General features: G+C 36.5%; 1 protein-coding gene across 2 annotated transcripts in view; it reads left to right on the forward strand.

Moving 5' to 3' along the window:
- The first annotated feature begins 1,088 nt into the window (after positions 1-1,088).
- ERI3 (ERI1 exoribonuclease family member 3) overlaps positions 1,089-25,002 on the forward strand; it is a 289,470-nt gene continuing 265,556 nt past the window's right edge. For both annotated transcript variants that reach the window (XM_058177046.1, XM_058177047.1), the window contains exons 1-2: positions 1,089-1,172; positions 16,269-16,534. In XM_058177046.1, the coding sequence (XP_058033029.1) occupies positions 16,292-16,534 (243 nt within the window). In that variant the 5' untranslated portion in view covers positions 1,089-1,172; positions 16,269-16,291. The remainder of the gene's footprint in view (positions 1,173-16,268; positions 16,535-25,002) is intronic.

Here is a 25,002-nt window from a genome sequence, read left to right on the forward strand (position 1 = left end):
GGGTGGCTTTATAATTTTAATCAATCAGTCAGTCAATGAAACACATTGAGTTGCCTAAACTTGGTTTTCACAGGGAACACCTGTAATACAAGGAACAGAATATTAATCTTTGTGAGAAATAGCACTAAAAGACTAGATTTAACCTCAGGTTAGACACCATGCAACTAAAGTAAAAAGACTGTGGAAAATAGATTTGGCTGCAGTTTAAATCTAGTACTTTACCTCATCTTTGACTGTTGCTTATTGTAAAAGTTAATTAGAAATATTTTACATTAAAATAATGACATGTTAATACTCTATACTACATTCACTGATATATAACAGCCAGTTTGATGTAGTGGTCAAAGATCTGGCTAAGAGACTATGAATTCTAGAACTGTATTAGGCATGAAAGCCATCTGAGACTTTAAGTCATTTTCTCTCAGCAACCGACCTTGCAGGGTTGTTGAGGGAAAATAGGACACAGCAGTTTTAGATATGTTCACTGACTTGAATATATACATGAAAAAGGAAGGATAAATATAGAATAATAATATGTCACATCCAGTATTCAGTGCATGAACAAGAGGGCTTTTTTTTGTCTCCTGCTGCTTCCTTCCCGTGTGCTTCAAATATAATTGTGAAGATCTCCCAAACTTCTAAAGCAGGTTGGAAGGTGCACAGGAACAGGATAGTGAAAGAGAAAGATGGAATGCAAATACGTCTTCTGCATAATCTGACACCTTCAGATGAATTCAGTGAGACATTTTACCATGAAACAGCTATTTGTGAATATGTGTGTATGTGTATAATTCACACAAACAGCAGCTTTATTGATTAAAACACTCAAAATTAAAAGCAAAATATTGTCAAGGCTAAATTTGACAATGAATGATAATATTCATGACGTTAAGCCAGTTTTTGTGCCAATTCCTTTTCTGCTTCCTTCCTGAACCAACTCGTCAGAGAAACCGAGGATTCCAAGACGCCACCTGCGGAACCCCTCCCCGCCTCCCTCCAACAGGATTCAAAACTACGTATCCCACAATGCCAAAGGAGCAAGAGGCGCGCGGCAATTTTTTTTACGCGCATGTCCGCAACCAAGAAGTCCGCCCCCTAGGGCGGGAACCTCCGTCGGGGTTGGTCGATACTGCTGTCGTTTATATTGAGTTCGAGGGTCAGAGGGCGCGAAGGTGAGTGGCTGCTGTTGGGGACTCGTGGTGCTGAGGGATGGGGGTGACCGGGGCTGTCCTGGGGGCGGGGGTGTCTGGGGGTTTACTGACTGGTGAATGCCTGAGTGGCGAGGATGGGAAGGGCCTGCCGGTTGGGACTCTGACGGCCTAAGTGGGCCCTGAGGCCAAGATTGGGGGGCGCGGTGTAGGATGCATTGGGGGATGGAGCTCGGCCTGCGGTGACGGATTTTACGAATCCCCGCCGATTCTGGGGATGCGGGATTGCCAGCTTCCCTGTTTAGCGCTGGTTGGGCCGGGCGGGGAGGTTGCAGCAGCAGCAGCTCAGTTAACAGAAACGAGAGAAGCGATGATTTGGGAGGTGGAGGTAGAAGGGAAGACTCAGTGAGGCCTGGCCGGCAAGTGGCATTGGGGATCCCAGGGGCTGGATTAGCCGGTGTGATTTACGGAGCAAAAAGAGAAATAAAAGCTATGGGAAGGAATAGCTGTGGCTTGTGGGAAGGGATGGATGTACTTGTTCCGAGATTTTGTTAATGGCTAAAGTCTTGATGTGGTATTGGTTACACTATTTTATCCATTTTAGCGGAAAAGACTGTTCAGCTCCCTGTGCTTTGCTCCAGAAGCTAGCAGTTATCTAAAATTCAGGCTGTGGGAATAAAAGGACAAATAATTGAAAGGCAGTTGCTCAGGTTGATTGGCAAGAATGGAGTTTAGCTTTCAACCAGAAGTGAAGCAGCTGCTTTTTTTTTTTAAAGGTGGGTGGGTTATGACTGGTTATACATGTTAAATATCAAAAGTCTGTCAGACTGAAGTCTAGAACTCAAAAAATGATAGGCACAGTAGAGAGATGGGTAGTTCATTAGACTTGTTTTTCTGCAAGAGCCTGGTTGGAAAGATACCATGCTAATGGTTTCCCTTTTAAACAATAGCTTATTTCTTTCCTGCTGCACTAAACTTGAGTATTTGGGGTTGTAAATTGGACTATAACAAGGATAGATAATGTGGATAGAAGTAGGTATATGATCTTGGAAAGAGTGTATTTCTGGAAAAATGCAGTGATGAAGATATTGAATAGGTTGTTATCCTAAAGCATTTATTAGGCAGTAAATTTCATTACCAATAGGATCTCTTTGACAATACTGTATTCACAGGACACATTCTTTAAAGACTTGTAAACAGAAATCTGATTAAAATATATCTGTTATTCTACTGATTGAGAAATGTGAGCTTGCATTGTTTTAAATATGCCAAAGTAAACATCTAATTTAGATACAAGACTTTTAAATTATTTTCCTCTGCAAATAATTGTCTGTCCACCATTTAAAAGAAGCCTTAAGAGAAAAAATGTCCATTTGGTAACTACGCAGACATTCCAAAAGTATCTCTTGAATATGGAATCAGAGCTCCCAGAATAGATGTTATTAGTAATTCATTTGGGGAAAGATAAGCTTTTTACTCATGACCAATAAATATTTTGTGATTTAGGGTCAAAGTACTGCATGCATCGTGTGTGTTGTTTACCTAGGCCAGTGGTTCCCAACCTTTTTTTGGCCATGCCCCACCTAAGCATCTCGAACATCCTGATGCCCCCCTCCTGTGACATATAATTTTTACTATTCAAAAAGTGAACTCCTACTCACAAGAGGAAGCCTAAAAGGCCATTAACTTGGTTTAAACAAGGTTCCAATTGCCTCCATTAAAAATCAAATTGCCCCCCTGTGTGGCATGGGGCCCACGATGGGAACCACTGACCTAGGCCATCTGATTAGCCATGGTGCATTTTTCTTGTACCATGTGTCATGATTATTGTTTCCCACTGCTAAGTTCTTACACACAAGCATATTGTTACTACTTCAAATCTTCCTTTCCTGATGGATATTGAATTTATATATTAAATTTATGTAAGTGTTTATCTCATCTTAAGCCATGGATCCATCCTAATGTATACTTGAGACATTGCATTAAAATATATTGTGGTTGCTTGCTTTTTTTGCCATCACATTTTGAGGATTCATTCTTATTGTAGCTAATTTATGAATAAGCCATTATGGCCTGTGCTAAGAATGTTAAACTCTTGGCCAGTATAATTTGTGATCATTACCATTTTAAATGGTAAGAGAAAGAGAAATTTAGCTGTTTCCTTCTATTAAAACACATTAAAAATACCTTAGGGGTCTTTTAGAATGCAAAAACTTGCTTTTTGTTTTAGAAATTTGGATATTTTCAAATTGAGAAATAAGTGATCGCTCTCATGATATATTGATTGTAGTAACTGGATGAATGTTGAATTCTACATTATCTACAGTGTGTACATAGATGGAATAGTTTACACGCTCAAAAGTATTTGTTGAATGAAATACTTTATATTCTAATATCTCAAAGTGCATTTTAATAAGTATCTTTAGGTAAATTTGGGTAGTATATGCTGTACTTTTATTTTTTATATAAATAATCATAAAATGAGAAATAAAAGTAAGGACAAAGATAATTATAATGCATTATATTTAGAAAAAAATTACAAATCCTGAAAAGAAAAAAACACACAACAGAAAAAAGAAAGCATAATGTATTGTTATAGCACTTAGCAGGTAACAATTTTATTTATATAAAATATAAATAATCAAATATATATAAAAGAGATGGGTGTACCAGACCATCTTATTTGTCTCTTGAGAAACCTGTATGCAGGTCAAGAAGCAACAGTGAGAACTGGACACGGAACCACTGATTGGTTCAAAATTGGGAAAGGAGTCCGGCAACGCTATATACTATCGCCCTGCCTATTTAATTTATATGCAGAGCACATCATGAGAAAGGCGAGGCTGGATGAATCAAAGTTGCAATTAAGATTGCCGGGAGAAATATCAACAACCTCAGATATGTAGATGATACCACTCTAATGGCAGAAGGCAAAGAGGAACTAAAGAGCCTCTTGATGCGGGTGAAGGAGGAGAGTGCAAAAGTTGGCTTAAAGCTCAACATTAAGAAAACTAAGATCATGGCATCCGGCCCTCTCAATTCCTGGCAGATAGATGGGGAAGAAATGGAGGTAGTGACAGATTTTATTTTCCTGGGCTCCAAGATCACCGCAGATGGGGACTGCAGCCAAGAAATTAAAAGATGCTTGCTCCTGGGGAGGAAAGCTATGGCAAATCTAGACAGCGTATTAAAAAGCAGAGACATCACCCTGCCAACAAAAGTGCGTATAGTCAAGGCTATGGTTTTCCTAGTTGCAATGTATGGCTGTGAAAGTTGGACCATAAGAAAGGCTGAGTGCCAAAGAATTGAGGCCTTTGAACTCTGCTGCTGGAGAAGACTCCTGCGAGTCCCTTGGACTGCAAGATGAATAAACAAGTCAGTTCTAGAGGAGATCAACCCTGACTGCTCTTTAGAAGGTCAGATCCTGAAGATGAAACTGAAATACTTTGGCCACCTAATGAGAAATCAGGACTCACTGGAGAAGTGCCTAATGCTGGGAAAGATTGAGGGCAAAAGAAGAAGGGGACGACAAGAGAATGAGGTGGCTGGATGGAGTCACTGAAGCAGTAGGCATGAGCTTAAATGGACTCCAGAGGATGGTAGAGGATAGGAAGGCCTGGAGGAACGTTGTCCATGGGATCGCGATCCGTCGGACACGACTTCGCAACTAACAACAATATATTAATTTCTAATATATAGCCCTATCATTATAGTATGTGCTGTACTTGATGAAGAATCTTATAATATCTGATCATTTTCTTCTATCATTTAAAATCCAATGTTATTTTAATATTTTATTCTTCTATCATTTAAAATCCAAACAGAAGAAAAGATATGACAGTTGATAGTCTTTTGCTTCAACTATATGAAATTCTCCCCGAAGTCAGTTGTCATTCATGTATTTTTCAGTTTCTTCAGCCATTTTGATCTGTTTGATTTGGATTATTCTTGAAACATTTTCCAGCTACTTCACAAACTTCAATTATCTGATCAAGAAGCATGCTTTTTTATCTAGCAAGATATGAGTTTTATATCATTGCAAGCCTTTTTTACCCACTTAGGATTTCAGCTATAACCTTCAACCATGTTTCATTTAGATTTAACAATCAGTCTGAAATTTGCTTCCCCATTTGCCAAGAACTTCTTTACTACACCTTCTATTAGCGTTTGCTTAGACTTAGATGATGTAATCTCATATTGTATATTCATTCAAAATTTGGCAGTTACTTTGCCTGGAATTTGTCCTGGTCTGAAGTGGCTTCTTAATCACAGCTGATAAGTCTTCTGTATATTAGTGAGATGTGTCATACAAAGTGGCTGTCATTTCTGGTTAATATTAACCAGAATTTGAAATAGTATTGTATTGAAACGGTATTCATTTCTTTTCCAATTTTGTTTAATTAAAAAAATACTAATACTATCTACATTTACACATCAAGAAGAGCCATGGTTTAAGGAGCTGCTTTGTATGGATATAATGTAATCAGTCTGTCACTCCTAAAAAGGGAGTTGGGTTAGTTTACTATCATACAAATGTTTATTTAGCATTATTTAAAAAATAAAAAATGGCATACAGTATTCACTTTACATGCTATACTGATAACAAAAAGCAATTGAACAGAAATGTGTAATATAGAATAGAATAGAATTTATTGGCCAAGTGTGATTGGACACACAAGGAATTTGTCTTGGTGCATATGCTCTCAGTGTACATAAAAGAAAAGATACGTTCATCAAGGTACGACATTTACAACACAATTGATGATCAATATATCAATATAAATCATAAGGATTGCCAGCAACAAGTTATAGTCATACAGTCATAAGTGGAAAGAGATTGGTGATGGGAACTATGAAACGATTAATAGTAGTGCAGATTCAGTAAATAGTCTGACAGTGTTGAGGGAATTATTTGTTTAGCAGAGTGATGGCCTTCGGGAAAAAACTGTTCTTGTGTCTAGTTGTTCTGGTGTGCAGTGCTCTATAGCGTCATTTTGAGGGTAGGGGTTGAAACAGCTAATTACTGAATATAAAATATTGTCATGAATTAAAGTTTGAGATGAATATTAATGACAACCCAAGGAATAAAATCTTAGATATATTAGGAAAAATATTTTTAAAATCATATTTGTGTAACTCCTCATCTCATATGAAAGTGACTCTGAGCGGCGTACAAATATTTAGTGGTATTTTCATTCCATATTTATTTTGTAATGTACCTGCTTTGAGTTGTAATGAATGGTATTCATCATTAGATGAAAGTTGTCAATATTTGGTGTTACTATTGTAGCAGTCTAGTAATTATAAGCATAGAACTTTAATAACATTAATTTATTAAACTTGTATGCTCACAGTGATTCACAGTGATTTGGGATAGCTTAAAACAAAGGAATTGCAGAAATTAATCATAATATGGTGAAAAATGAGAACAAACTTTTGGGTGGATGCACATATTTGTGCTAAGATAGAATGTTATTTGCTATGTTAAAGCAAATCTGAATTTGAAATAGTAACTTGTTGGTATGTTATAACACATAAATGGAGAACAGAGGGTTGATTATGATTGAATTATTTACTTTTGGCTTGATTTTGTATTCAGCCTAACCCTAAAATTTTATTTCGTTCAAATAAGTGGAATTAAGAGCTACTCATCTGCGAAACTGACTCTGGTTTGTTCAGTAAATCAGGTTTAAAACAGTCTATCGCTTAGCATGTTGTGTGAATGTTACAGGTTTTGGTCAGTATTGTGTTTTTAAAAAATACAGTTTTAAAATAACTTAAAAAAAGATTAGGAAAAAATATAGTGTACTTAACATTGATTAAATTTTATACTCAAGCCAAACTTTATTTTTTGGATATATATAAATATTCTGAAGCATAAAATATGAAGCACATGCATTCCATAACATTTCTATATTTTCAGGAGGAAACCACACTGTTTGCAGATCCTAGTAACTGATAATTTGTGCTTACAAAACCATGTTACCTGGTTTTCTCAAAATTGGCACTAAAATTAGGTAATTTCAATTTAGAAATTGTCCAGTGGAACTTTTTCACACATTAATTCTGTTACTTATTAGTTTTACAGGACAATGCGTTTTTGAAAATAAACATTTTTTGTCCATCATATATTTTTTAATTTAATTATAGTAGTTCAATTAATAAGACCACCTTTCCAATTGTCTTGACTCTGGGTAGCTGACAATAGTTAAGAATAGATAGATAGTCAGTAGCCAAGATAAACCATGAACAAAAATCTATGCAATCATCTGCCATATCTTTTAACATTTGTACCGTATATGATGCCTCTTCAGCTATATTGACTTGGAGTTTTGGAAGTTGCATGCCCAGTATATCTAAAAAACAAGCTACCTAAAAACTGGTGGTATATATTGATACAACTGATTTGTTCTTCAACATCAAGTAAATCTACAATCTTATTGCATTTAATATTTGCTTATTAATCCCTAAAATTATTTCATTCTTTAGTCTATTGGCACATCAACTCATCATTAAAATTTATGAATATTGGATTTTTTTGTTAAGAGTTGCCTAGGGTGCTCACACGGTATTATACCACAATAGTTGTCCTTTCAGCATTTTATTTTTTCTAATATTTAATTTAATAGGCCAAATTACGGTTTTGGTGAGTATTTAACAAATAGTTTATAAGGATGAAACTATTATGAATATTGAGATAATGAAGATCTATCTGATGGATGTAGGTTTCCTCACACAAAAATGACTTTCATTGATGAAAATCATGCATAATTGCTAATGTCAGATGAGGTCCAAATTCCACGATGGTGGTAAATTGGTTTCTATCTTTATTCTGTAGATATGTTCCCTGCCCTTTGTCGTCTTCTTTCTAAATCATTCTTATTATATCTAAATACGGTAGTTAAATTACCAGAATGTTAGTTACTTGTTGATAGAATAAGCAGTGTTTTTCAGCTTGTATCTCCTTAAGATCTGAAAAGGATTCTGAAGTCAAGGAGATTATTCTCAGATTGGCTTGACTCTTGCATGTCATGGATTATAAAGGAAGCTAGATTATTCCATTAGATTGCTAGGAGAATATAATTTAAATCACCCAATTTCATGTGAGAAGTCTATCCCATCTTGTATGAAAACAAAGATTTATTTTGATCTTCACTATTTTGAATGAGTCAATATCAAATATTCTGACTAGTATCCCAGATTCAAAAATTGCTGGATTAAATTGATCAATTTCTTCCGGCTGGTTTTGGCTCTTGGTGGTTTTAATGCAATAGATAATTTTTAAGAACATTACAATATTTTATTGTGCATGCAAGACAGGAGGAATTACTTGTTTTGTTTTCATTCCTTTGAAAAAGTGCTGTGACTTCAGGCTTAATTCATTGACCTGTATGATTTTATTCTATACTGTTATATCTGCATAGAAGAATATATTTTCATTAATATATTGATAACATTCTATCCAGACAAAAGAGAAGTATAATTCTTACTTTGAGCAGACAGCTGGCCATGTTATAAAATGTCCAGACAGTTTTTATGATCAGGATGCCTTTATACCCTTTTGGTCGATGCATCAGAGGTGGATCTATTCTTGTATGACCTTAATTGATCATAGCCATACATGTTAGAATACGGATTTGTTTGTGTCTTGAAAATCTGATTTTAGTTGCATTGTTTGGTGACTGGACCATAATGGATACAAAAGCAATTATCTGAGCCTAATATTTATTTATTTATTTATTTATTTATTAATTAATTAATTAATTAATTAATTAATTAATTAATTATTTCAATTTCTATACCGCCCTTCTCCCAAAGGACTCAGGGCGGTTTACAGCCAGATAAAACAGCAGATACAAAAGTTAAAAACAAATTTAAAAGACTGGTTCAAAATTGGCTGAAAATACTAAAAAACTAATAAAACCCCCATTAAATACTATTAGGCCAGTCCTGCACGATGGAATAAAAACGTCTTCAGCTCGCGTCGGAAGGTCTGGAGGTCAAGGAGCTGGCGTATCCCTGGAGGTAGCTCGTTCCAGAGGGCTGGAGCCCCCACAGAGAAGGCCCTCCCCCTGGGGGTCGCCAGTCGTTATTGTCTGGCCGACAGCACCCTGAGGAGACCCTCTCTATAGGAGCATAGAGTCTTATTTATGGAGCATTAGAGTCTACTTACTTACTCCCATAAGTAAGCATTACTTACTTATGGGAGCATTAGAGTCTACTCTTTCCCCTGTCCTATCTTTTTTTATAAAAATTGTAGAATCATATCAGAAAATACAACTACAATGAATTTATCTACTTTTTATTGAAAATCAGCTATTGGAATTATCTATCTGATTTATGTACATGTACATATTTCATTTGTTTTATTATAAATTTTACCTATAAAATTTAAATATTGGTATTATGTACAAAGATCCCATAAAGCTGAAATTCATTGGCTATTTTGTTAATATGCAAAAAATAGTTGCCAACCAGAGTATTAAGTTTTAATAATATAAAATACAATTAAATTATTAATTATTCATAGCTGCTAGGCAGATCTTATACTATATGTAAGTCCTGGACCAGTCTCACTATTAATGATATGAAGTATGGTATCTTCTTCTCCAAGCCCTTGTTCTGATCTATCTTTTTCTCTCACACAAATGCGTATTTTTTTCATTTCCCCCCCATCTCGTTTTTTAAACAGATTCAAACTGCATGACAATCTTCCAGTCATTCTTAGTAAACTAAAAGCAAGTTAGCTAATATCATGGCTTATTTGAACCAGAGTTTTTCAGGGCTGAATCTTGTAATCTAATTTCTATGTCAGTGTTCAACCTTAATCTAAGGGATATTAATGCACTAAATCAGTTTTTCCTGCTAAAGTAGAAATTTAGCAGGAGCATCTTCAAATTTATGTTGGTATGCCATGGTCATGTGCTGCAGGAATAGAGAAATAGAAAACTGCCTAGATTTTTATAGGAAATAATGTATTTTCTAGGTAATGTTATTTCAATACATTATTTTCTTGAACGACTGAAGATTTTTACAATATCTACAGTAGTTTCTATGGAAAGCTTAGTGATGCTGCTTTTAAAAACATTGTAAAATCTAAAAATATGCCGAATATCTTGTCCTTACTTAACAGGTGTCAGTTGCATTATTTCTAGAATGTGTCCACTTAACCAAATGTTAGATTTAAAAAAAAAGATATACAGGCTCCTTATACTAAAACAGTTAAAAGACAAGTTATACAAGGGAAAGAGAACCTTGAAAACCAGAACAATTTTGCAGTGCCAGATGGAGAGGTACCATTTTAATAGGATTTTAATAACAGTCCTTCTCCTCCCCAGGAAATTTTGGTACTATTTTGATATTGTTAAAATAAATTATGCTATAAATGTTAATGTTTGTAATAAGCATTTTTTAACAGATCAGCAGAATATCATGTACACTATTGCCAGATTTACGTATGGCCTAAGCTATTCTGTAATGTAGTTTTAGATTTAGCTGAGCATGTTGCATAAATCCAGGGTTATAGCTAAACCAAAATAAATCTTGATTCAATATACAGTGATCAAAGCAAACCAGAACTTTCTATCATTTGTGAATGATTTTTTTTTATTTTTAAAATTGATCTGATTTTTAAAATTAATCTGATTTTGAGAGGGTAGGAGAAAGTAAAAAATGTAAAAAAGTTGCTGAGACTCTAGAAAGAGTGCAGAGAAGAGCAACAAAGATGATTAGGGGACTGGAGGCTAAAACATATGAAGAACGGTTGCAGGAACTCGGTATGTCTAGTTTAATAAAAAGAAGGACTAGGGGAGACATGATAGCAGTGTTCCAATATCTCAGGGGTTGCCACAAAGAAGAGGGAGTCGGGCTGTTCTCCAAAGCACCTGAGGGTAGAACAAGAAGCAATGCGTGGAAACTGATCAAGGAAAGAAGCAACTTAGAACTAAGGAGAAATTTCCTGACAGTTAGAACAATTAATAAGTGGAATGACTTGCCTGCAGAAGTTGTGAATGCTCCAACACTGGAAATTTTTAAGAAAATGTTGGATAACCATCTGACTGAGATGGTGTAGGGTTTCCTGCCTGGGCAGGGGGTTGGACTAGAAGGCCTCCAAGGTCCCTTCCAACTCTGTTGTTCTATTATATTAAAGGAATAAGGTTCTTATATAGTGCTACTTCAGAAAAAGTGTACTTCCAAAATTTTTTTAAATAAAAGGCTACCATTTCAAATACATTTGTCCAGATCTCTTTATTCTTGGGGCCAGATGGTGGGGTAGAAAATCTGCTGTTACCCTGCAGGGCTGAATCAATATGATGAAATGTGTATACAAAGTGGGAGATGGTGTGGTGGCCTAGAGTGAAATGGCAGTGTCCCAGGGAGGAGGAAGCACATTCCAAGGAGGGGGAGGGCAAAACAAGAGACAACACAGCCTGGAGCTAGATTGGAGCTAGAGGAAGAGATTTAGAATAGCCATTGCCTAAAATCTCTTGGAATATCCATTAGGGTAAGAGTAGTATAGCTTTTGCCTGGCAAGATTCTGTCTATATGGTGTGAGTAAATAAAGAACTGAACTTGGGCTAGATTGTTCTATTTCATTCTTGATCTGAACTTGACAAGAACTTTTAACAAATTCAAGAATGATTCAGATGAGATCACAATCAAATTAAATTTTATTTCTCTTACCATTTTCTAAGCTATTAAAATAAGTACAATGCAGGGACATGTAGCTCTACTTCACTTTTTCTGTAGAAAGTACTTGCGGGGGAGAGAGGGTGTTGTCTTTTGGCCCATATAATAGTAGAAAATTTGTGAACTATAGTCATGCAGTATTGTGACTTATAATAAGTCAAGATTTTTTATAATTATATGAAGAGATTCTGGTTAAATGAGCAATACCTAATATACAGTCAAAATTGAGGAAGCTTCGTGGATGAAGTGAAATATTTTCAAGGAAAAAAACTAAGAAAGTCCAGTTGCCTTTTCGAAAAGCACCTTTGGGACAGACATTACTTGGATGATTGAGAATCACCATAGACATTTACAATCCATTCTTAGAAAAAGTAATGGTGTGGTATTTTCACAATTTATACCCTATCTATCGATTATGGTTTGACTAGACTTCCAAAGTCTTCGCAAGTTATTTTGTAGCCCTTTCTAGTCTTAAGAGTATCAAGAATAGTAGTGGATTGGATGGCACAAGATCTCTATTAAATGGTGGACCACTTGCGTATAAACACATCAATATCACTTAAGTCCAAATTTATAATTTAACAAAATACAATAAAGTAAAGGGTTGCAAACTTTTATTCTAATTAGTATAGATGGCTTGATAATAGTATTTTCTACCTAAGGTGGCTGAGGAAAAGATATGCAATTTCGAATTGCATCTACTGAACTATATTTTCAAATAATTTGAAGTAATAGTTTCATTTTATTCTGCAATGATCAGGCCCTAATCTTGAGTACTGCATTCAGTTTTGGATTCCATAGTTAAAGATGATTCAGACAAACTAGAATAGCTTCAGAGAACAAAGATGATCAAGGGAATAGAAACTAAATTCCATGAAAGAATTAGATGTACTTAGCCTTGGGAGAGGAAACTTGAGGATGATTATAATAAACACTCTTCGAATACTTTATGTTGTGTCTGCACCCCCTGAGCCGGAAAGTGACTCGGAAAGTGAGGGGGAAGGGCCATCAGGACTTACCTCTGGAGCACCGGCTTCCCTGGCTCAGCTCCAGTAGCCAGAGGCAGGCCAGGTGGAGGAGATAACGAGGCCTCCGTCCCCTGACTCTTTCCCCCCAGGCCACCCCTCCAGACCTGGCTGATGGCAATCAGGCCTGGCTGGACCCTAGGTTTCGTAGGCAGGAGAGGCGGGAACAACAAAAGCAGGGGTGGGGCAGGCCTAGGAATTGCTGAGTCATGGAGCTACACCCCACAGGATATAAAAGCAGCAAGGGCTGCTATACCACTTTGTGGCGAGCAAATCAACTGCTTAACTAGAGCTGAAGTACTGTTTGTTCCTGGTTGATTCATCGGCATCAAGAGAGATAACAGAGACACTTGGCAGATGCTCGCTAGTTTGCTGCCAGAAGCTGATAGTTGCCGGCTAATTAAGTCATCGCTCGGACTGAGGCGAGGGGGACAGAACACCTTAAAGCAGTGTTGGCGAACCTTTTTGGCACCGAGTGCCAGAGCGGGAGCGCACACACGCTTGGGGGAGCACCGGAAACTTGGAAGAGCAACTCGCTGGGAAGCTGAGCTTCTGATTTCCGGCATGCACATGTGCACCAGCCACCTGGTCTTCCAGTTTCTGGCACACATGCATGTGCTGGCGTGCGTATATGTGCCTGAGAGCTGCTCTTCCAGTTTCCGGTGCTCCCATGCGCGCGAAGACCAGCAAGTGCGTCAGAACCTGGAAGAGCAATGGGCAATGGCTGGCGTGCCCGGAGAGATGGCTCTGCATGCCACTTCTGGCACATATGCCATAGGTTCACCAACATGGCCTTAAAGGGTATCACAAAGAAGGAGGTCAGGCATTGTTTTCTATTACCTCAGAATACAGGACATGATGCAATGGATTTAAATTATAGAAAGGCTGTATCAAGTTAAATTCTAGTAATGATTTCAATAAGAGCAATTTTACAGCAGAACCAATTATGCAAAAGGTATACATCCGTCACTGGATGTATTCAAACAGAAGCCGGACATCATCTGTCATAGAACCTTTAATTTGGTTTCTGGCACAAGACAAGGGGTTGGACTTGATGGTCTGAAAGATTTGAACTTAATGATTCTCTGCGAATATTATTATATGCAGAGCATTATATATCTGTCACCTGAAAGCATGTATGTAATATGTACGCTTGATTTAAACATATATTTTACAATTACTACCACTTCAGTCATACAGTCATTAATGCAACTTTTTCAAACCCTGATTCCAGTTTTGTTATATTATAATTTCCATAATCTCCTAGCCAATTGAAGAGGATATGATTTGTCCCAGAACTTGAGGGGAAGGCTCCAATAGTATCTAAAACTGAAAAATCATTGTCTTAAGCTTTCTCATGCAATTTGTTATGGATGGCTTGAGCAGTGCTAGGCACAAAAAGCCATAAGGTAAATGTTCTGGTTCTGAGTTCCTATTTTATAAATCATTGCTGTGGAGGCAGTACATTTGTGCTACTATTTACTAGACTGATTTGTATGATTTAAGGATTTTATAAATCGCATTTATATTGGAACTACTATTTTGAAATGTGGTTCAAAATGACATGAGCAGTGATCAGGGGTTTTTTCCTCTCCAATCGGATTGTCTCCCTAAAGAGTTCAGTGTAGCATTCTTGAGCCATTCTATTTCGTATCCTCCTGGGAAGTTTAGACAGAGAAAGTGATTTCATATCCGAATGGGGTTTTAAACGTGCATTTCCCTGGTTTATGTACAATGCTCCCTCCATTTATAACATATTGGTCCCAATCATTAATTCTGAACTTTATCAACCATTGTATTACCATAGTACTCTCTCTCTCTCTCTCTCTCTCTCTCTCTCTCTTTCCCTTTCCCTCTCGGGAGTGCCCTTCACTTAGTGTTGACTCCTAGCAACCGCCTGGAGCAGTTCTGCAGTTTTCTTGGCAAAATTTTGGAAGTGGTTCACTATTGTCTCCTTCCTAGGTTGAGGAAGTAGTACAAGATTACCCAACTGGCCTCATGCCTAAGGATGGACTAGAACATTTCTAGCTTCTAGTCTGGTACCTTAACTAGTACACTAAACTGGCTCTCATGTTTCTTTTAGTAATTTGATTATTGCACAGATATCCTCAATGTATGACCATATTGGAATCTCCCCATTATCCTGGCAAATGGTGATGGCCATTAAGCAACATGGCTTTTCTTAATTACTCCTACCATCTGATTTCCCCGTTGCAGTTGTTAAAACATGTCGTGCATGTCATTAAGCAGAGCATGTGATGCCTTAGGATGGGGGAGATCCTGGGAGGCTTAGTGCAGGCTCAAACCCATCAGACCCTTACCTCTCAAGGCCTCCCCATCCCTGAGACACCCCATGCTCTGTTTCCCAACTGTCCCCATAGCGCTTGAATCTGCTCTTCCCCCCTGCCTGGATCCCTGCAGGCCTCAGCCCCCATCACTATCCCCACAACTCTTAGGTTCCCCCCCCCCACCGATCACGTATCACTTACTTACCTTTTGAAGATCTCCAGAGCTCTAGACTGCTGAACTGAGTATGTTAATTAAGTAGAATGGATTGCGTTGCCACACGGTTGTGTGATGCAGTTGTGGAAATGGCTGCCATTTTCCAAGGGACCACAATTCGAGGTAACTGATAAATGGTGGTCACTTCTGGAATCATATCACACAGCCACATGATGAAATGATCCATTCTGCTTCCCTAATCCAAGCTTTGGAAGGCTTCAAAAGATAAATGAGGAGAAGGGTATGGAGTCTGGTGGGATGGGAAGCAGGCTCAAGGCCTGCAGGGATCTATTAGATTAGGATGGTAGGGCAGATATGCAGTGGGGGTTGGCAGTGTCCCTGTGATTGGTTGTGTGAACAACTGTGGGCCACTGCAGCAGCTGTAATTTTGAGACCAGGTCAAAAGTAGCTCTTGGGGGAGTCTACTATAACTTTAAATGGATGCTAAGTGATTGGTCATTAAATGAAGACTATATGTAGCTGCTTTGGATCTTATTTTATACAAAATATGGTAGAAGTGCTTTAAATAAGTGATGTGATGTTAATTTTGTACCCTATGTCCATCATTTGTGTTGTAAATGTTTTACCTCGATGAAGGTATCTTTTCTTTTATGTATGCATATGCATATGCACCAAGACAAATTCCTTGTGTGTCCAATCACACTTGGACAATAAAAATTCTATTCTATTCTATTCTATTCTATTCTATTCTATTCTATTCTATTCTATTCTATTCTATTCTATTCTATTCTATTCTATTCTATTCTAAATAAGTGATGTGATTAATAGAAACTACTTTCCCACTTCTGTTCAAATAAATAAATGGAAGTTGTATTTCCTCAATGACATTAAAATGAAGAAGTCTGTATGTGTAAAGTGATTCCAGTTTCTTTTTCTTTTGAAGTTCCAGATGCTGCTAGGTGTTCAATGATCACACGTCTCGGTTCAATAGCAGCAAGGCTTCACCTCAGATTGTTCCCAAGATTGAGGACTCCTCTGCTCTCCTTTCTGTTAGTTTTCCAGAGGTATAGCTCCACTAAAACCGGGAAACTGGCTTCTCACGGCTTTGCTTCCATGGCAGCAATGTCATCCTTTCCCCCACAGAGGTACCATTACTTCCTAGTGTTGGATTTTGAGGCCACATGTGACAAGCCCCAGATCCACCCTCAGGTAATTATTTGGCTTCAACTTGTTTCTCTTTTCATACAGGAAGTGGTGGGATAGAAAAACTTTTGCATTCTGTTCTGTGTTATCTCGTATTTCTTCTGAAGGATGGCAATCATTCCCATTTTATAAATGGATACCATATTTGAGAGATCAACATGATTCCAGAGAAAGTGTTGCCTTTTATTTCTTACAGCGCCCCCTTGTGTTTTCTCTTGCCAATTGATGATCCACTTTGTAATTTCCAGTTGTCTGAGGAATCTCCAGGGCAACCTGAAGGCTTTCCGCTTTTGTGCTTTAACATGCTGTGATTTTCTGAAAATATATTTGAAGCTCTCTCCATTTTCTGTCTAATTTTCAGTGGTAACAAAGTTTGCAAATGACGTAATACGTGTGTGACCATGCATCCTTATTTGCTGAATTCTGCAGAACGGCTAGAAGTATTCCCTAAGTATTCTCTTGTTTTCATGAGTTGCACTTAGATGTTAAATTACAAGCCTAAAGATTTTTGTATTGCTTTAAAAATAAGTTCCAGATGTTCAGACTTGCAGGATAAACTAAGATTGTACTACTGTTTCTGCCAAACCTCACACTCAAATGGGCAGTGCATGTCTTTTTGAAACCAATCTGTTAGAAACTACATAATTTGATCCACTTTTCTCTACTGCACATTTCCAATATTCTACACCTAAAAATAATGATTCTTCACATACAATGTAACATTGTTTAACTGATTGCCCTAATCTGTTCTCATTAAACATGTTTTATTTACTGAGCTTGAGGTAAGGATTTTGGCAAGTGCATAGGGACGTGGGATGGGAAGGAATATTTCCTATTGTATTTGGAGGACCTAAAGAAATATGATAACTTTTCCTATTGATTACTATAAAAGTGAGAGACAAAAGTCTAGCCTTGTACCATCCATGTTCTTGTTCTTAACTTGTAATTGTTGTTAATCTTAATTTTAGTAGTTTTAGTAGTGTTTTTATATTTATGCTTTTATACTATTGTAAGCCATCCAGAATCAGTCGGAACAATGAGATGGGCACCATATAAATTTAATATATAAAATAACTAAAAATAAAAGTGAATAATCCATATGTATCTTCCAGTTTTTCCATAGAAAAGCAAATGAGTTTTAAAAAATCAGAGAGAGCACTTTTTTTGTATCTTGCATTGGACCTGCTTAATTTTAGTATTATTTGTAATTTTATGAACACTTCTAGTTAAGATGTTGAATTGGAAAACATTGTTAAATAAAATTAGTCTTTCAGGTATTATGGTGATAACTGCTTGCAGTTCTGGTTTTAAGTGGAGCAGTGTTTTGTGCATTGATTTTTTATTTTTTTATTTTTTTTATTTGAATTTATATCCCGCCCTTCTCCGAAGACTCAGGGCGGCTTACATTGTGTTAAGCAATAGTCTTCATCCATTTGTATATTATATACAAAGTCAACTTTTATTGCCCCCAAGAATCTGTGTCCTCATTTTACCTACCTTATAAAGGATGGAAGGCTGAGTCAACCTTGGGCCTGGTGGGACTTGAACTTGCAGTAATTGCAAGCAGCTGTGTTAATAACACGCTGCTTAGTTGTTGAGCCACCAGAGGTCCTGAATTTACCGGAGACTTGCATTTTACCACCTTGAGGCAATATTATCAGTCAATGTGTCACTTTTGACTGAAAAAAAATCTTTTAGTGTGCATTAAAAAATGACTCATTTTTGAAGTATTTTTAAGCTTCATGAAATCCAGAAACATTGTTATGTTTTAATGGGACAGTACTCTGAGTCAGTTTTCAACGAAGCACTGGAAAACATTGATGGTGGCCTCAAAGTAAATGGTGTTCAGATCAACAGTTTAAGATATGCTGATGATACAGTTCTGCTTGCCAGTAAGCGTGAAGTTCTTCAGCTCCTCATCAACAGTCTCAGAGATATCTGAAAAATATGGCTTGAAGCTGAACACCTCAAAAACCAAGATCATGGTCATCAGCAAATAACCCATTAATTTACCACTGATAAATTCAGAAGGAATACCACTTGAAAAAGTTGAAAGGATCACATCCCTCAGTTTTAATTTACATGAAAGCTGGGACATGATCAGTGAAGTAAAGACAAAGATAGAGAAAGCTCAAACAGCATTCTTCAAAATGAAAAAGGTCTTCTGCAGTCACAACATAAGCCTAAGACTGAAAATCAGGCTTGTCAGATGTTACATTTTTTCTATCCTGCTCTATGGAGTAGAGAGTTGGACAGAAAACCACTTGAAGAAACTAGAAGCATTTGAAATGTGGATTTACAGATGGCTGTTACGTATAAACTGGGTTAACAAAATCACAAATGAGGATTTTGCCTGGACTTTGATAAGCTGCCTGTGATAAGCTGCCTGGGAAAGCAAAGGGAAATCATCAAAGCCATTAAAAAGCAAAAGTTAGAATACTTTGGATACTTAGGATACTTTGGATGTGACACCCAGAAAAATACGGCATCCTTCACTTAATCCTCCAGGGAAAGATTGAAGGCAAACAAAGTCCAGGCAGAAGAAGAACATCATGACTTCAAGACCTAAGGGACTGGTTTGGACAAAACTCAGCAGCACTTTTTCATGTGGCTGTTGACAAAAATAGAATTGCCAACATGATTGCTAACGTCCGATGACGGATATGGCACAAGTAGAAGAAGAATGGGACAATAGTGTCTGAATTACAAAGTAAGGAAGGAGCTCAGATGTCCTTTCATTTTGTGACAGATCCATCCAATTTTAGAAGTCATTCATGGGCCATAACCTTGTTACAATTGGAAGGAACAAGAGATAGGAGGCTTATAAATTTTCATTAACTTATTTCCAGTAACTGAAGAAAAAATTGAAATATATTTCTTACTATTTTTGCTGCTAATTTCAGCTCCTCTTTCTAGTTCAGTTTGAAGAGTATCAATAATCTTGTGCTTTCCATTATTACACTTGGATCAAAAGTTAGATAAATTACTTTGAAGATATGGCTGTCTCTTTAGTAGATCATTTTATTGAAAGCAGTGTACCTAAAAGAAAATGAAATTTTACTTTTGTTTTTCAAACTCTTCTGTGGTTCTTGGAATTTTGGAGGAAGTGCTGTTGATTGCTTAAAACTAATTTTACAGAAATTGTTTAATGTTTCTTTTACTTGTTTCTATATGCATCTCTGCAAAAACCTGTCAAAGTTATAAATTGATATTACTACAATATTGTTGGCTATGGGCTTGGTCTGTATCATTTTGATGCAAACCCTGATACATGTAGAGCTGGTTTACAGCTGGCAGTAAAAATGGAGCATGAGTAGAATACAATTACTGTAGTTTTGAAAAGCTATGCCCCCCAAATCCTTTCTGTAGCATGTAACAAGATGTGCTGTTGTAGCTTTGCTATATATTTTGAGGGTAAGATTGCTCATGAAAGCTGGAAATTATTCATTTAGATTTATTCAGGTACTGTATCTATGTCATTGCCTTATCGTGCAATTCTCTATTCAGGACAATCAGCTTATATATTTGAATCAAAATGTGTAGAGGCACTAAAAATACTTTATTCTCAATATGTTACTAAAAATAAGAACTTGTTAAAAGTTTTTTTTTCTTTACTGCTGTCTTTTTTAGTGTGAACCTTGAGAGCACATTTAGAGAAAGCAGCTGATAGGTGAATGACTCAGGGCTAAACTAGCTTATGATTTAAATGATGTAAGAAATAGAGGGCAAGGTTTTAGAGCAGAGGATCAAACTCAGTTTGAAGAGCAAAAACACCTGAACTAGCTAGGTTCTGACCTGTAAATGTCCACATAGAGGTTCAGAAACTCTTGTCTGTAGGAAAATCAGAGTCTTGATGTCTTTGAGAACAAAAATCAGTTCTACTTAAGAAACATGAGATCAAGGCCAGAAATTTAATATAAAAATGAAGGTTGAATACAGTATTTATGGCATCTCAAATATTTAGTTTAGCATCATGCAGACCAGCAATAGCTGTGCTGGCGGGGAATTCTGGGAACTATCTGTAGGCCTATCAGTGTTGGAGAAAATTTAAGTAGATTGAGGTTGAATGTAAATATAATACAATGTCCTGCTAGGCAAATAAAACAAAACGAAATGAAATGAAATAAAAAAAATAAAAAATAAAATAAAATAGTCACTAGCACCAACTCTTAAAATCTTACTGGGGAAAAAAAAGATCTTTGATATGAGGATTTCAAATAAATTTATTCCAAATAATCCCCTCCTTCCCAAATTAAATATATTACTTAACAGAAATGGTGTGATTAGGCTTGCAATGGTGATAAGAATACTGTCTTTCAAATTTACTCTGAGTGAACTTGTAAAATGTATTTATGATGACAGGTAATCTTCAACTTACAATAGCTGTTTAGTGACCGTTCAAAGTTATAATGGCACCGGAAGAAATGACTTATGACCATTTTTCACACTTACGACGGTTGCAGCATCCCCATGGTCACACGATCAAATTTCAGACACTTGGCAACTGGTTCATTTTTATGATTGCAGTGGTTGCAGTGTCCCAAGGTCATGTGATTACCTTTTGTGATCTTTTGACAGGCAAAGTCAATGGGGAAACTAAATTCACTTAACAACTTTGTCACTAAGTTAACAACTCCAGTGATTCACTTAACAACTGTGGCAAGAAAGGTCGTAAAATGGGGCAAAACTCATTTAACAAATGTTTCAATTAGCCACAAAAATGTTGGGCTCAATTGTGGTCATGAGTCGGGGACTATCTGTAGCTTGTTCCAAAAATCAAATTTCCCCTTTCTCTCTCATGAAGAGCGGTGTATGTGTATTTTATTTTGCTCTCTTTTTTTTGTTAGAAAATGGGTTTTTTTGGTTTGGTAATTATTGTTGAAATAGAAATTTGCCCTTGCAGAACTTGCTTATTGATACATATTACAGGAATGAATTATCTTAGTGTTTTGGGGAAATGAAGGTAAGGTATTTTCTGCTGCTTCCAGTCAGTGTGGAGTTGATATACTCCCTAGTGCTTGTGTATTGCTGACATTTTCTGTTTTCCTTTGAGGCTGAAGATTGCATTGCGCTTTTTATTTATTTATTTATTCTGTGCTTGATCCTTGCTTATTTGTACGTGTAGCAGGTAGTGACGGTTATTCCTGGTTCCCATATTAGTGCATTTTGCTAATACACATGTTTCTATGTTGCTTGTATTTATTTTTAGATTCTCACATAATACATTTAACATCTGAGCTCAAAAATCAGGCATTCTTTGATTCTTTCTCGAAGTTAATTGTTTCAGTTCTGGGGCAGTTTTGATTCACACATCATCATAAGAGTCTTTCAGAACATGATCTCTTCTTGATAGATATATCTCTTAATTTTCTTAAAAGTCTTACGTTGATGCAGTTAATCCTATTTTCTGGAAAACTAGATTCCCTCTACCCCACAAAATATTAAGTTATGCTCTAAAGTGCAGATGGAAATTATCTAATTAACAGTTTAATTTATTTAAAAAAAATCTGCTTCATCGAAAGTGCTACGAGTTTGTAAAAAACCTTTCACACCATGACTAATTTTCCTTGCAGATTCATTTAATAGCTTGAAATCTGAAATAATAGAAAATGTTCAGTGAAACAGCAGAAAAAAATGCATTTTTCCATAGAGATTTATTTTTGTCATGGCAGTGCTAGTTGAATTAATATTCAATAGTATTAAGACTAATTGTTACATAAAACAAGCTTGGAACAGTTTAATAATAAGAGAATAAAACAGAAAAAGGTGCTAGCTGATATGCAGTGCTTTTAGAATTTTAGAGCCATATGTTCAGAAGGCATCCAGTAGCCCTGACTCTACTCCGAATTAGGTGATTACAAGATCATCAAAAAGGAGAATTCTTTTATGCTCAAGAAGGTACATAGATTTATCTATGTATTACTACTAGCAGCAGTTGTCTTGGTTCAAAAGCACTTCTTTTCTATTGGTAGCTTTGTGTAGTTTGTCTGGTCTTAATCTTTCATTTAGACATTGGAAGCCAGATGTTTAGACTGGATTTGGCATTTTTATCCACCTATCGAATCCTCCCCATAGATGTGAGATAGGCAAAAGTTGATGTTTGATGATGTTAAAAGTATCGTCTCAGGTTGTAAGCTGTTCCAAGTAAAGTTGCCTTTTGCAGTTGACCGATGATGATTTTGTCATTAACAGTGGGTGTTCAAGTGGTGCTCCAGTTGTTTGGGGATTGTACCCAAGGTACTTATTACTTTTGGTACTTGCTTTGTTTTCTTTTGCCACAATCATTGTATTCCTATTTGCAGTTCTATATTTTGTTATCTTCCCTAGTTATTTCTTTTCTCTTCTACTGTCTTCAGGTATTGTCACCTCCTCTATCCAGCCTTGTTTTGACTTTCTTACCTATAATTGTTAAGTCTTGGATGTTAGGTGGCAGGTACCTGTCTGCTTGAATTCTAAAGTCCCAGAGCACTTTAGCTTCTTCATTTTCTATTACTTTTTCTATTTTGTGGTCCCACTAGTTTTTGTTTGCAGGCAAATCATATTTTCTTGCAGATCCTCAAATTACAAAGGCCACTTTGAGAGCACCATAATATTATGTCTCAGATAAACCACATAGGAAATACAACATGATGAACTAATTCTACTTTATTGTAAGGTTACATTAACAGAATCTTGCAAGTCTGAAGATACAGACTTGCTACCACCTTCTTTAACTGCCTGAACAATTGAGGGCATCCTTCCTAATTTTTTCTCAGTTAATCCTATTGGTACTCCTGCCTCTCTTGTCTAAATATTTCCTAGGCAATATCTTGTCCCCCAAGGTAATTCACACATGCCATTCCTTTATTATTGTTCATATATGTCTCTTGAAATTCTTGCTGGCAGGCCTTTTGCCTGTGGCTATAAAATTGATTCCAGATACTTCATTATGCCCTGCACACACACATATGTAGGTTTGTTTGCATGTTTTTAGTCTAATAAAAATTATCCATATAATGGCATTTCAGTCAGCCAATATACTGCCAACATTTTATATAAATTTCCTCAGAGGAATATAATATGCTTATATACATACTTACCCATAAAGTTATTTCTTTTTGATGTAAAAGAAGAAAAAGAATGAGAAATAGTATGCCATACAAACTAAAGAAATGAGAAGAAAAAGTCATATAGCTAGAACAGTTTCTATCTTTTCTCTATAGAGTATTATTTATCCTTGCAACCTTTTTTTGGTTTAACGATAGCTAGACACAGTTTCATATATTGCCTTTTTTCCTTTAAACATTTTTTTTCAGGCTCACCAACTGCAACTATGACTTTCTTGGTCTTGGTCTTCTTGATGCATTTATTCTTTCTTCATGTAATTGTTTTGTGATTCAATTCTCATTCATTTTCTCCGACAGTGTAATTCTTTCATACTTGTCACTCACTTAAATTCAGTCCACATTAGTTCAAGCTGCCACATGAAGTGGTAGCTTCTCTTTCATTAGGCATCTTCAAGCAGAGGCTGGTTGATTATCTGTCAGAGATGGTCTAGTGGTTCTTGTACTAAGAGTGGGTTGGATTAGATGATTTCTAAAGTCCCTGTGATTCCTTTCTGGTTTTATCACATATACTTCTTAAATATCCTGTCCCCACCACATTGATGTTGTCTTTATGAGTCCCAGGACATATTCAATGCCATAGATATTGACTTCTGCTACTTATCATGGCTTTAATTAATTGAGTCCTTCATGAATTAAAATGGACGTATGTACTTTTTTTATTTAGTTAACTAGGGCAAATATATGTTTGTGTTGCAATAGTATTCTGAATACATTTTCAGTACACCTGAATAATGTGCTGGCTTGAATATTTCAAGACAGATGTTTGTTGGTATAGTTGACCATATTTCAACATGCTAATGCAGCAGTGATGTTTTTTTTTTGCTTTTTTCTATAACCAGACTGTGTGGTCAATTTTGCAGAGTATTTGAAGTTGGATTTGAGAATGGGTAGATGGCTGCTAAAACATGTTGTCCATTACCGATGGAGGCCAGTGAAGGACCACTGAATTCAGCCAGTTCTCATTAAAATAATAATTAAAACTCACTATGCCAGTACTGTTTACAAGCTGTCCCTTCTTTTAATTGCCTTGAAAATAAGATGGGGGGTGGGGGGAATAGAACTGAAGCATTCCACAATTTCTGATTCTTCTATTTCCTCCCCCCTACCAACTTGGAGGCATCAACTCTCATCTGTCAAAGTGTAAATCAGCAATTAAAACACAAACAGCGAAATGCCAAAGATGACCTGGAGCACAAAGCGACTGACAAACAAGTCCGGACAAATCGGCGGATAATTTATAAGCATTGCCCTAAAATCTAATTATTTGGCAATTCGAATTTGCAGCCAGCCAGGGCTGTGCAATAAATTTAACTCGCCATAAATTATTTAGGAGCAGCCTGTGGTGTAAATCAAAAACACAAGTGTTTG

The sequence above is a fragment of the Ahaetulla prasina genome, chromosome 3 (genome assembly GCF_028640845.1).
Source record: "Ahaetulla prasina isolate Xishuangbanna chromosome 3, ASM2864084v1, whole genome shotgun sequence".
Lineage (NCBI taxonomy): Eukaryota > Metazoa > Chordata > Lepidosauria > Squamata > Colubridae > Ahaetulla > Ahaetulla prasina.